The sequence below is a fragment of the Papio anubis genome, unplaced genomic scaffold, assembly GCF_008728515.1.
Source record: "Papio anubis isolate 15944 unplaced genomic scaffold, Panubis1.0 scaffold1226, whole genome shotgun sequence".
Taxonomy (NCBI): domain Eukaryota; kingdom Metazoa; phylum Chordata; class Mammalia; order Primates; family Cercopithecidae; genus Papio; species Papio anubis.
Window position 1 is genome coordinate 8,131 of NW_022161166.1, and position 13,752 is coordinate 21,882.

The following is a 13,752-nucleotide window of genomic DNA, read 5'->3' on the forward strand; positions in this document are numbered from 1 at the left end:
ATGTCCTCACTCTTCATCATATCTTCTCATACCTCTATCTCTGTCTCTTAGCTATATCATTAAATTTAACTTTTTGTTTGATAATATATTTGTGACAGTAATAAAGTCAGAACTTTCAAAAATAATCTTTAAATACACACACTGCAAGCTGTCATTCCCATGTTAGGTCCTCAGGCATCCTTGCCTTGTTGACAAAGACATGTCATATTATACTTAATAATAATTTTGTATTAATTCACAAATATTTAATGATAAAACTACTACATATTTTTATCATACAATATATACACTTGTCTGCATTCTTTTTAAAAAATCTAACAAATTCTGGAGGGCCTTTTATATTAGGTTTGTTGCTCTTTCTGTGTAGTTACAGAGTATTCTACTGCACAGATAGACCATAATTTATACAGTATTGATGGCTATTTTGGCTGTTACCAGTCTTTTACTGTAAATAACACTGTATTTATTAACTTAGTACATAGATCTTTTGAACATGCACAAATGCATCTCCAAGATAAATTCCTAGATGAGTAATTACAGAGAAAAAAAGAATGATACTTTATAGACGCTTACATGAGCTGAAAATTGCCTGCACTGTAAGTTCTAAACAACTGCATCCTCAGCAGAAATGGGTGAAGGTGCCTGATCCCACTCTATCCCCGCACTGTATGCTATAAAACTTAATGGTTTTTTAGATTTTGGTAAGTAAAATAAAACTCTAATTTCAATTGGCATGTCTTTTATTATGAGTTGCATTTCTCCTCTTTCTATATGTTTAGGAGCCGTTTTTATTTTCTAGAAGTTGTGAATCATAACAAAGTTATTTTCTTATTAGCTTTTTGAATTTTGAATTATTAGTATCATTTTAGAAAAATTTGTCTCAACTGAGAAAATTTATACTTTGACTATAACACACATTACCAAATATCTCCCAGTTTATTTATTTTATTTCATTTGTTAATTAATTTTTTGAGACTGAGTCTCCATCACCCAGGCTGGAGTGCAGAGGTGCATTCTTGGCTCCCTGCAACTTTCTCTACTGGGTTCAATTGATTCTCTTACTCATCCTCTCCAGTAGTTGGGATTACAGGCCTGTGCCACCACACCCAACAACTTTTTGTATTTTTAGTAAAGACTAGGTTTCACCATGTTGGCCAGCCTGGTTTCATACTCCTGACCTCAGGTGATCTGCCCGCCTCAGCCTCCCAAAGTGCTGGGATTACAGGGGTGAGCCATCACGCCCGGCCACAGTTTATTTATATTTTGATTATGATGGTTCATGTCATGCTAAAAATAGCTTCTTTTGTTTTGTTTCGTTTTTGTTTTTCTGAGACAAGGTCAGGCTTTATCAGCCAGGCTGGAGTGCAGTGGTGTGATGTTGGTTCACTGTAATCTCCGCAGCCTGGGCTCAAGCCGTCCTCCCACCACAGTGTCCTGAGTAGTTGGGACTACAGACATGCACCACCACACCTGGCTAATTTTTGTGTTTTTTGTAGAGATGGGTTTCACCATGTTGCCTAGGATAGTCTCAAACTTGTGAGCTCAAGCAGTCCACTCACCTTGGCCTCCCAAAGTGCTGGGACTATATGAGTGGACCATCACAGCTGGTGTTCTTTTTGTCTTTATTAATATATATGAGTGGTCCATCACAGCTGGCATTCTTTTTGTCTTTATTAATATTGTCTTTAATATCTTCTGTTTTCTATTCTATAATTGAAAGTCTTTTTCCACTTTGATTTGAAAACTATTTTGCTATGGCTCCTCCAGGTAATTTTATTTTCATTATAAAATTTTAAGTACTGTATTCAGATTTATCCTCAAATCATATGTAAAGTATGCTTCCACCTTTATTCATTTCACACAGAAACTCAGTTGTCCCAATCCCATTCATTCAACAGTGCCTGTTTTACACACTACTTTGATATACTACCTTTATCATATATAGGCATACGTTGAAGATATTGGAAGTCTGCTTAAACCAATGCAATAAAGTAAAAATATTCAATAAAGTAAATCATATGAAATTTTGGTGTCCTGGTACATGTAAAAGTTATGCTTACACTATACTGTAGTCTATTGAGTGCGCAATTGCATTATGTCTAAAGCAATCTACATGCATTACTTAAAAAATACTTTTTTACTAGGAAATCGTAACCATCATCAGAACCTTTATCAGCCAAATACTTTGCTACTGGAGGGTCTTGCTTGATATTGATGACTGCTGAGGTGGCTGCTGAAGGTAAGACAGGCTGTGCCAATATCTTAAAACAAGGCAACAGTGAAGTTTGCCACGTCGATTGACTCATCCTTTTATGAAAGATTTTAATGTAGCATGCAATGCTGTTTGATAGCATTTTACACACAGTAGAACTTCTTTTAAAATAGAAGTCAGTTCTCTCAAACCTTGCCACTGTTTTTATCAAGGAAGTTGAACAAGATGGAATGTGATGGGAGAGGCTTATATATATTGGATATGGGACAGAGGCCAAGAATCATCTCAGGTAGGGTTTGTGTCTCCAATACCTCTGGCCGCTGATTTGTCCACAGTCCTCATACAGGAAATAACAAGTCTGTCCAGCATCTTCATAAGCCTGGATTGCTCACCAGCTTTGACTCCAGCTCCTGTGGGCATCTCCTGAATTAAGCAACACAGAAGGCTCCTCTGAAGTCACCGAATCCCAGAAAGGCTCTCCACCTTTAGAACAAGGGAAGTCTTCACCACTGGACAAAAGAGAAAAAGATAAGGGTAAGTACCAGGAACACTCTTCTTCCATAGTCAGTTATGGTTTTTGCTATAAGATCATTTCTGTTTCCACCTAGGTGCTACAGGCAGGGGATCATGAGCTTGTTTCAGGAAAAGACAGGAGACATGAAGTTTCCTTCTGGAAACTGACTGCTGCCAACCCAGACTGTGTGAGTTTCAACTGGGATCCCCCCTTTGATTTATCTCTCCATATCACCTCCCTTATTCCAATCACTGAGTCTGTCCTCATGGAGAGAATTCTGCCTCTCACATTCATTTAAGGAGCTAGAGAACATGCAGGCATTGCTTCACAGAGTTGAACTGCCGTAGAAGCAGGTTTTGTTGTTTTACTTACTTTTCTAAATTGTTAATCCTTGCCTGTCTGGAAAGGTTCAAGGAAGAAATAGATGGTCAGAACTGAAATGACTGAGGAGTGTTTCATGAGGAAAGTATTTACAAAGATGCACAGGGTTAAGGGAAAGAGACAATGCATGGGTCAGCACCCTAAGCAGCAATACATAGGGGAGCACTATGTCCTCCCCTAGGCTGAAAGGGACAGGGAAGGAGAAGTTACCATTGTCGCCATGGCCATAGCTGTAGCCATAGGGGTAGGGGAACACCAGCAGGCAGGTGGAGAAGCCCTGTATGACCAACACACAGCCACACAGGCTGATATGCTTTGGATCTGTGTCCCCCGCACCCAAATCTCATGTTGATTGTGATTCCCAGTGTTGGAGGGAGGGCCTGGTGAGAGGTGATTAGATCGTGGGGATGGTTTCTCATGAATGACTTAACGCCATCCCCCTTTGGTACTGCTATAGTGATAGTGAGTGAGTTCTCATGAAATCTAGTTATTTAAAAGTGTGTAACACCTCTTCCCTGTCTCTCTTGCTCCTGCTCTCACCATGTGAGATGACTTGCTCCCCTTTTGCCTTTCACTATAATTGGAAGCTTCCTGAGGTCTCCCCAGAAACAGAAGCTGCTTCTTGTATAGCCTGCAGAGCCATGAGGCAATTAATCCTGTTTTCTTCATAAATTTCCCAGTCTCAGGTATTTTTTTGTAGCAATTTGAGAATGAACTAATACACAGGCAGAGAACCAGGAGGTGGAAATCCCAAGTGGCTCTCCTGCTGTCCTCCAGTATCCTGCTGGTGTGTCCCAGTGTCACAATTCCACCAGATACTGGAACTAAAAAGAATCCCACTGATGTGGTACATAGAAGCCACTCTCTTGGGAAGTCAAACAGCATAGAGAAGAATGGAAAGCAAATCCTCATAGCAAATGAGACGATCCTCTCACCATCTTATATCCTCCTAATTCCTGGGACAGTCTCTGTCTACAGGTGATTGATTCCTGTCTCATTTCAGCTCTATCAGACTACTTTAATGTTTGGCATGTCTTTCTCTACTATCACTTCTATGCAGAAATGTTTGCATTCATCAAAAATGCATAGAAAAGAAAATACAATTTTAAAAAGAGTACATATTTCTTTTTTTAGAATGTAAGTTTGACCCCTCTCATAAAGACAAGAAGTAGAAATGTCTTAAATAAGAAAGTACAGTTGTGCCTCTGGGTCACTAGGTCCAGAATCTGCAGATTCAACAAACCACAGGTGGAAACTATTCCAAAAATAAGGGTATGGCGGAGGTGTGTATTTACTCAACAGGTGCAAAATTGTTTTTCCTTGTCATTACTTCAAAATAACACAGTAAAACAAGAACTTACATGACATTTGCATTTTGTCAGTTATTCTAAGTAACTTAGAAATGGTTTAATGTATCTGGGAGAAAGTGCATAGGTTTTGTACAACTACCACATGATTTTATATAAGGAAACTGAGCATCTGCAGATTTTGTTGTGTGCTGGGATTGCAGCACACACATCTGCCATATAGGAAAGCCCCTGTGAATACCCAGAAAAGACTATCTTTGAGATCAGTGTTGGAAGCTCCAAGGCATCATACATCAGAATTCCAAAAACTGCTACTCCCCAGTCCCTAGAGAGTTGCCCTCATCCTTGTGATCCTACATGGTTCCAGCCACATCAGCATTCCAGCATGATGGAAAAAAAAATAAGGAAAGGAAACGTGTTACTCCTGCTATTGGTCCTGTGAGCCAGGACTTGCTTATATCACTTTTGTGCATCCTTTGTTGAACAGAACCTGGTCATACAATGGCACCCGACATCAAGGAAAACTGGAATGTGGGTCCTTGTGCTGCTTTTAAACTCTCAGAATTTTTATGTGACCAAACAGGAAAATGAGCACTGGGGCAACCTAGCAGTCTCTTCTGCCTCTGACAGTCTCTGATTCTGTGCTCACATCAAGATTTTTCAGGAACTCCTCTGAAATAATGAATGATGGGGCAGAGAACAGTACAAAAGTCTCATGCAGGGCTCCAGGGACCAGGGGCTGGTATTGAGACTGCTCTTCATGTTGTGAACTCACGAAAACACTTTAATTCTCTAGGCCTCGGCTTCATCTTATGTTATGTTAAGATAATACCATGGATGATCTTTAAGGAACACATGCTAAATGATGATCTTTAAGGAACACAGTGAAAAAGATAGGCATGACTTACTCCTTATGAAGCTTCGAGTTTCATAAGGAAGACAAACATATCATCCCATAAATACAGATGGACAAAGTGTTTAGTGCCCTGAGTGTGGATAACAGAGTGTGGATAACAGAGGTTCTCCTTTTCCTCCCATTTCCTTTTCAAGTCAAGCAAGGCTGTGGCAGCTTGTCTTTCTAAGAGAGCTCATGATGGATGCACTCACTCCTGATGCTCCTCTGTATCTCCCAGAGGAGGGTGAGTCTTCTTTCCTCCTGGAGGCCTCCTGCCTCTGTGCATTCTCGGGATTCCAGAGCAAAGGTGGCCTCTGATAGGCAAAAAGGAACTCCTGAATTTGTTACTAAATGACTTTCACTCTTCTCTATTTTGTTCCCTATTTGACTTGCATCTTTTTCTCTATCTGAAGTTGTTTTAGGTTAGTTTTTTTTTTTCTTTTCAACCCACAATTTTGACTGCCAACTTGGATTTAATCTTGAGAATCCCTCCTCTCCTTTACCCCCTCTAACATGTATAATTGACACAGAGCGGTGCTGGGTGTAAAGGGCTGCTCAAAAACGAGATCATGAGTAAGCCCTGCTGGTCTCAAATTCATACTATATAAGTCCCAGAACAAATAATTCACTCTTTTTGTGCTCCAATGCATGATCTTCCAAATGGGAATAATGCTCATTCTTACCTCCTAGGCTCTTCAGATAATTAAAATAGACAATACCTAATAAACTCTCTGTCAGCTGCTCTTATTCTCCCAGATTAGACCTAGTCCTCATTCTCCAGTTGAAATCTGCATGAATACCTCTCTTTATACTCCAAGCCCTATTTATCTCCTATTTCTCCTCATGAACTCCTCACATACAAATGTTTGCATCAACAAAGAAATGAACCAAAGATCTCCTGAAGGAGAGAATGAAATAGGTTTACATTGTGTATACCCAGCAGAACACTTAGTAGTCTCCCATACATATTTCCACACTTCAATTACCTGCTTCAGTGGCACTCAGACTTCACCCTCACTTAGTCTTTCCTCTGCTCCATTGCTGAGCAATTCAGCTCAGACCCACACCCTGCCCAAACATTGTGTACAAAAATGCTTCTAGGTGTTCAGTAAAGCCACATTGGGTCCTCACTTCAAAGGCACATCAGTGGTCAATTTCAGGTTTGGGGCACACATCAATAATTCTTTTTAACACAGATAGAACTGTCCACAAATAGAATTCTGATGAATGAAATTTTCTATATCTAATTAAATATGTGTGTTCTAATAACTTACATTGTGCTTTCATTTTTATTTTCCATTTCACCAAAATCTACCATTACCATTAGGCTCCTCATGCATGCATTCATTCATTGAATGAATATTTATGAAGAGCATAGTGTGCTGCTCAGGGAAATAGGCACTAGGACTATAAAACATAAAATGTGGTCATGTCTGCAATGACTGACACACTGAGTTATTTCTCACCCACGAGGCCCAGCCATTTTCACACTTATTCTAGTGAAGGTCACATTTTCCTCTGATTCATAATGCTTGGTCTTCTTTCCTGTCCATGGATGATCAGTCCTAGTCATGAGGGTGTCACAACCACCTCTTTGCATATTGAATTCCTCCACCTGAGAGAAAATGTCAGGCCCAGGATAGAGTAATTATCGGGTCCATAGCCCTGGCCACTTGAGTGGGAGTGTTTTGATCCTAATGTTATTCCCACGTCAGTACAGAACTTGTGTGGCAGTAGAGAGAGGTCAGGCTTCAGAGTCAACAAGAACTATATTCCGAACTGGATTTGAGGACCCCCACCTTTTGACAGGTGACTTACTCTCTGCAAGTCTCTGATCTCTCCTCTTTAAATGAGGAAGTAAATCCCACATGGCAGGGTGGTGGGGAGAATCAGAGATCATACAGCTGATGATCACATCTAGTTTCTGTTTCCAGGGTCACCAAACTAGGGTTTCTGAGCATGGATCCAACCATCCCAGCCTTGGACACAGAACTGACACCAATCAACCGAACTGAGGAGACTCCTTGCTACAAGCAGACCTTGAGCTTCATGGGGCTGACGTGCATCATTTCCCTTGTCGGACTGACAGGAAACGCGGTTGTGCTCTGGCTCCTGGGCTTCCGCATGCACAAGAACGCCTTCTCCATCTACATCCTCAACCTGTCCATGGCCGACTTCCTCTTCCTCAGTGGCCGCTTTATATATTCCCTGTTAAGCTTCATCAGTGTGCCCCAAACCATCTCTAAAATCCTCTATCCTGTGATGATGTTTTCCTACTTTGCAGGCCTGAGCTTTCTGAGCGCCATGAGCACCGAGCGCTGCCTGTCCGTCCTGTGGCCCATGTGGTACCGCTGCCGCCGCCCCACACACCTGTCAGTGGTCCTGTGTGTCCTGCTCTGGGTCGTGTCCCTGCTGCGGAGCATCCTGGAATGGATGTTCTGTGGCCTCCTGTTTAGTGGTGCGGATCCTGTTTTGTGTCAAACATCGGATTTCATCACAGTCGCGTGGCTGATTTTTTTATGTGTGGCTCTCTGTGTGTCCAGCCTGGTCCTAGTGGTCAGGATTCTCTGTGGATCCCGGAAGATGCCGCTGACCAGGCTGTACGTGACCATCCTGCTCACAGTGCTGGTCTTCCTCCTCTGCGGCCTGCCCTTCGGCGTTCAGTTTTTCCTATTTTTATGGATCCACGTGGATCGGAAAGTCTTATATTGTCATGTTCATCTAGTTTCTATGTTCCTGGCCACTCTTAACAGCAGTGCCAATCCCATCATTTACTTCTTCGTAGGCTCCTTTAGGCAGCGCCAAAATAGGCAGAACCTGAAGCTGGTTCTCCAGAGGGCTCTGCAGGACACGCCTGAGGTGGATGAAGGTGGAGGGCGGCTTCCTGAGGAAACCCTGGAGCTGTCCGGAAGCAGATCGGAGCAGTGAGGAAGAGTCTCTGCCCTGTCAGTCAGACGGGACTTTGAGACCAACACTGTCCTGCCACCCTTGACAATTATATGCGTTTTTCTTAGCCTTCTGCCTCAGATATGTCTCAGTGGTTCCTCACGGTCTTCGAATAGATGTTTATCTAACCTGACAGTTGCAGTTTTCACCCATGGAAAGCATTAGTCTGACAGTACAATGTTTAGAGTCTCCTTGATATTACCAACATATTTTCCCTGTTATCTTACACTGAATCCTTCCTACTGAACACTTTTTCTGCACTTTTCATTGTAATAAAAGGAGTTCCTGTCCAAAACCCTAAAACACTCCTTATGCTTGTTTCCTACCTGATAGTATCAAAAAGGAAGATGCCTTCTTAATCTCTCAGACTGTGTTCCCCTGAAAACCATGTTCCCTTCTATGACTGGAGGCATTACTGCAGTTGGAAGCTTGATTCTGAATAAGTGAGTTCTGCTATCTCTACATTCCATTGAATTCTTAGATACAGAGCAAAATAATGTCCTTAGAGATATTCTCTCTTCATAAAAACACTCTCACCAATTGGTTTTACGAAAAGTCCTCTCCTGTCATTTGTCCACAGCATGGTGACACGTTGGCCTTGGTTTCTAGTAAACACAATCATGGCCACTTCCCCCTGAGAACTGGTAAGTGCTTATTTGGCTCTTCCTGGACTAATGGACCAGTGAGGAGCCCATAAATATGCCCCAGCTCCATTTTGGCCTTTGGAAACCTCAATATTGGTTTCAAAGTGGAAATTGTCTTGAAAACCATTTATTATTTGCTTACAGACTGTTTCAGTTGTAGAAGAATTCTTCATACTTCCAGGTTTTGTACAAATTGTTCTGGCCGTAACTTTCAGTTAGTTAAATGGCCATTAACATGAGCGGCAAGACTGATAACATCTGACCTTTCCATGCTAATGTCAGTTGTGGTATCTTGATAATAACTTACAGTTGGTACAGAATTCTGATACATGCTTGACATAGATGAACCTGGAAACATTGTGCTAAGGAAAATAAGCCAGATACCAAAGAACAATATTGTAAGTTCAAATTCTACCAGGTATCCAAACTAGGAAATTCGTGAACCCAGAAATTAAATTAGGAGAATCCTGGTGCTGGATGACGGAGAGAATATGTAGCCATTATTAAATGAACACAGGATTTCTGTGTGGAATAATGAAAAGTTCTTAAAAGGGACAGTGGTAACAGTTACAACTTATTGTGAATATACTTACTGACACTGATTGTACACTTAAAATGGTTAAAGTTATAAAATGTATGTTATGTAAATTTTACCACAATTAAAAACAGTTAATTATAGAAATGGGATCAGTACAAAATTCAGGACTGTTCTCCACCAGTGGTTATCCCTTCCACAGATAAGCAGACAGAAGAGATTATCAAGAGAAAATGTGACATCACAGCAATTAACCCTCACTGAGGGGAGCTGACAAGTGCAATTTGAGTATGCAGGAGACTGTAAAAAGTAGCTAGGAAAGCAATAAAGAGGTATATAGTTTTCAATTGGTCCAACAAAATTTATTGGTGGATCTTATCACACTGTTCACAATGTTGAATTCAGGTCCCCTGAGTCCAGATCCATTGGCCTTCCAGGCCCAGCACTCTGCTGATGCTGAATCCTTTCTGTCCACCCTCAATTTTCAAATGCTGTAGTAGGACATGGCTGTAGGCAAGGGTTTTCTACAGGTCGGAGGAAGCAGGAAGCCAGTGTTTGCAGCCAATGCTCCATGCCAAGAGCTTTGATTTGATGTCTTTAGTTCAGACCGAGGGTTATTGGGAGAGTCCAATCAGGGAGTCTGTGATATCAATTGTACAGTGTTGGCTAAAGATGTTGTCTCTCATGAGGAATTCTGTAGAGAATTTTCACCTGGCAATTGAATCAAACAGTGTTGGTCCTCACCTGGGAAACTGCTTATCTTGCTGTCAGTGACATTTCTTTTCTTTCGATGGAAGAAAACTTCACCTTCGGGAAGGCTTAAATTCTATCGCTGAAGCCCATTCTAAAGTCGCCTGACCTCACACATTGCACTACTACAGCACTTATAACAGTGTGTTGAATTATTTGTCCTCACCTCGTTCTCTTCTACTGCACCCTCAGTTCTTTAAAAGCAGAGAGCATGTCTTTGAATTTCTAGTGCAACAGATTAGGTGTGGAATTTAGAAGATGCTTGGTAAATATTTTTCTCAAGCAGCTCACACCTGAAAATCACAGGGTTGTCCAGCATCTTGCAGAGGCTGGCTCAGTCACCAAGTCTCACTGGAACTCCTATAGGCACCTTCCACTTAACAGAGTGTCCTCAGCAGTTGGTCGTTCTGAGAACAGCTGTTGCCTTTTATTGCAGGTCTGCTCACTGCCTCTGGGAAGAAGAATGGAGGGGATCTGGGAGTCTGCTCATGAGCTGCCTTCTTTCCAAAGTCAATATCATTCCCTCTCAGGTACATATCAAGGAAGAGCATGCAGGACATCCAGGAGTGTTCTCCAGAAAGTAAGAAATGATATGAAAATCTCCCATGGCACCTTTTGGGAGCTGCCATTCATGACTATATTTTAGGCATGAATTCAACAAACATTGAATCGTAATTCATCAGGCACTGTGCTAATTCTACATGAAAGCAAACACCTTTCAAATAAGCCTCTCACTAATACATTCTATGTCTACAACCAATCCTTTCACCTTCATGAAAAAAATGTATTGATTGATTCCGAGCAAATGCTGAGTCTTCAGGGCAATTCACTGATGCTCTAGTACACCTGGGCTCCAGGACACTGAGTCATCAGCTTCACAAGAATCAGTTGGATCTGTTTCTTGTCCTGCTTTTGCCAATTAGGTTTGTCAATATAATTTCCTAATTTACCAAAATACAGCACAAGTTAATGAAACAAGAGTATGAAAGAAGAATTGTGGTTTCCATAAAACTAATGTGAATGCTTAAATGGACAATAAAAGCAGGTTCCAAAATTATTGTTTAGTAGCTGTGAGTCTTCCAACTCTATAAGATTAAACAAAAATGAAAAATATTGAACAACATTTTTAGACAGAATGCTATGCATCTGATGCTAAAGTCTACACTTAAACTAATCCAAACTGCAAATCACAGAGAATGATTGATAGATATGCTTTCAGCAAGACAGAGTAGAATTCTATTTGCTGAAACCTACACAAAGGAATGTTCTTTAGTCTATTTCTATTATACTGAACAAATTATAGGTAAAAATGAAATATTCATGTTACAAATGTATCATTTTTTATAAATACTGATTAACAGACATTTCCAATTAACCTATCCACTTCTATTCCTGAATATATTATGACTGGGCTTTTCATAGCAATATCTCCCACTTATTCTACCATTTATTGTTTAAATACATACTGAGCATCTTCTACTCTCTGGCTTGCATGCCAGATGCTTGGGAGTCAAAGCAAACACACACACATTCATAGAGCACACAACATGTGAAGGAAGGATACTAGTGCAGGAAAGACAGCCTCCCAATGTGACACATGCTATCCAAGCATTGTATTTGTGGCTCAAGGGTTCTCATAGGAGAGGATATCTAAAAATTCCAACCTATCTTGCTGCCATCCTGAAGATGAGTGTCACACCCAAGCACCCAGCTGAAGCAGGACAACATGATTTTAATAAATTAGAGAATATTCACCAGGTGGCTGCCCATGCAAGACAACAATCTCCGCAACAGTTTTGTAATTAATGACATCACAGAACGAATAGGCTGAATCTTACAACAGCCCTCAGTCGATAGTCCAACATCACACCAACGTACAATTCCTGAAAAGATTTTCAAGAGACCCTACAGTTGCTTAGGCCACAGGCATTGCAGAACTACCTACTACCATTACCCTGTGTTCCAGCAGAAGAAGCCCTTGCCTCCAGGAAAACCCAATTCAGTATCTGGAAATCCCAGGATAGGTAGGGAAGCAGGATGCACAAGTGCTAGAATGAGAAGAACACTCACCTGATTTCAGGGATTTGGGATTCTCAAGCTGACTGCATGGCCAACATGGGTCACATGCTCATTCCAGGCAAGCCAAGCAGATAGTAAGGTTATGGGATTGTCCTAGTCTGAAACTGTGCCATTTGTGCATTTGTGTTCAGGTATCTCTTTTAAGAACATGTGGGTAAAGTGTGACTTGACCATAACCACAGACTGAAGATAACTAGTGTTGTGATCCAGACCACCTGAGCAATTTACCTCTCTACACAGTGACTATAATCACAGTAAGCGTGTGTTCTTCTCACCTATGCGGCAGTGACCTAGAATCCGAAGAGACTGCTCTGATGCCTATTCTGTATGATGGTGTGGAATCAGTTGGGCACCATTATTGTCAATGTACTAATGCTCACTATAGATACAGATGCCATTTGTTTGCTCTTATCTAGCTGTGACAGCAGAGTATGGAAAAAGAAATCTCAATGCTCATGCCCATCATATTGGTCCAATTGTTCTGAAACCTTGCAGGATGCAAACACAAGGAAGGAGAGCAGAGACAGAGCAGATTTTATTCCTAAGTGTGTATGTAGAAGTGAGCGGATCATGGAAGGCGTCGTGTAATAGGTAGAATTTTAACTGATGACTACAATTGACCCAGCACTCTTATTATAATTATACCCTAGTAAATTTTGCCAGTCACCTAAATTTTTGTACTGGGCAAGGAGAGGTAAATAGAATCTGGACAGATGGAAATGGGACAAGAGATAATTTACAGCGACACTGCTAATAAAAGCATAGAGTTTTTTGGGGAATGGTGAATAATTCATACATGAGTTTTATTCCTCATGTCAACCCGTGTATTTGGTCATGGTGGCAAGATCCATCTTAAATAGAATCACAAGACTGGGGTGCTCTGAATAATGAGCATTAACTTTGGTGGCCTTGAAGTGATAGGGGTTGGTGTTAGTTTTGTGATATTCTATAGGGGTGAGCTCTATAATAATGTAAAGTTCGGAAAGGGCCAGGCAGGTCAGCTCAACAGGACAAATCACAAAGTCAATGCCCTGCTCTCCTTACCCTCCTCACAGTGATATGTCTAGCCCTCCAAGGTCAGAAGGCATTGATTAAAAAACAAAAAACAAAAAAAACAAACAACAAAAAAAGAAAACAAGAAAAAGTGGGGGGTTTAAGGGAGAAGAGAGAAGCAATGGAACGCAGCCCCTTCTCTGGAAATTCAACATTGTAATTGTCACATAAAAATTCAAACCTAAACTCTGCATAGCCTTGATATGGAGGCCCAGAAAGCTCTATTCAAATTCTGTGTCACCTAGCATCTCTTTGTAATGTAATATCTATAGTGACTTGACATTTAGTTTAATAATCCTATTTTAACATCCTGGTGCACAAGTGACAGAATAATACATATGAACTTCAGATGTTCTGAAGTTGAAGACAGTTGTTATTCCCATTCCAGGTGTGCAGGCACCCTTGCCTTCTTATCAAAGACATGTACAATTATTGC

General features: G+C 41.0%; 1 protein-coding gene across 1 annotated transcript; it reads left to right on the forward strand.

The window, feature by feature from the left end:
* The first annotated feature begins 1,519 nt into the window (after positions 1-1,519).
* LOC101012558 (mas-related G-protein coupled receptor member X1) lies at positions 1,520-11,348 on the forward strand. Its single transcript, XM_031661272.1, has one exon. The coding sequence runs from the start codon at positions 7,269-7,271 to the stop codon at positions 8,235-8,237; it is 969 nt and encodes a 322-aa protein (XP_031517132.1). The 5' UTR covers positions 1,520-7,268; the 3' UTR covers positions 8,238-11,348.
* Positions 11,349-13,752: the final 2,404 nt, after the last annotated feature.

Excerpts from the sequence above, each read along its gene's own strand:
- LOC101012558 (XM_031661272.1), top strand. The coding sequence starts at position 7,269 with ATGGATCCAACCATCCCAGCCTTGGACACAGAACTGACACCAATCAAC.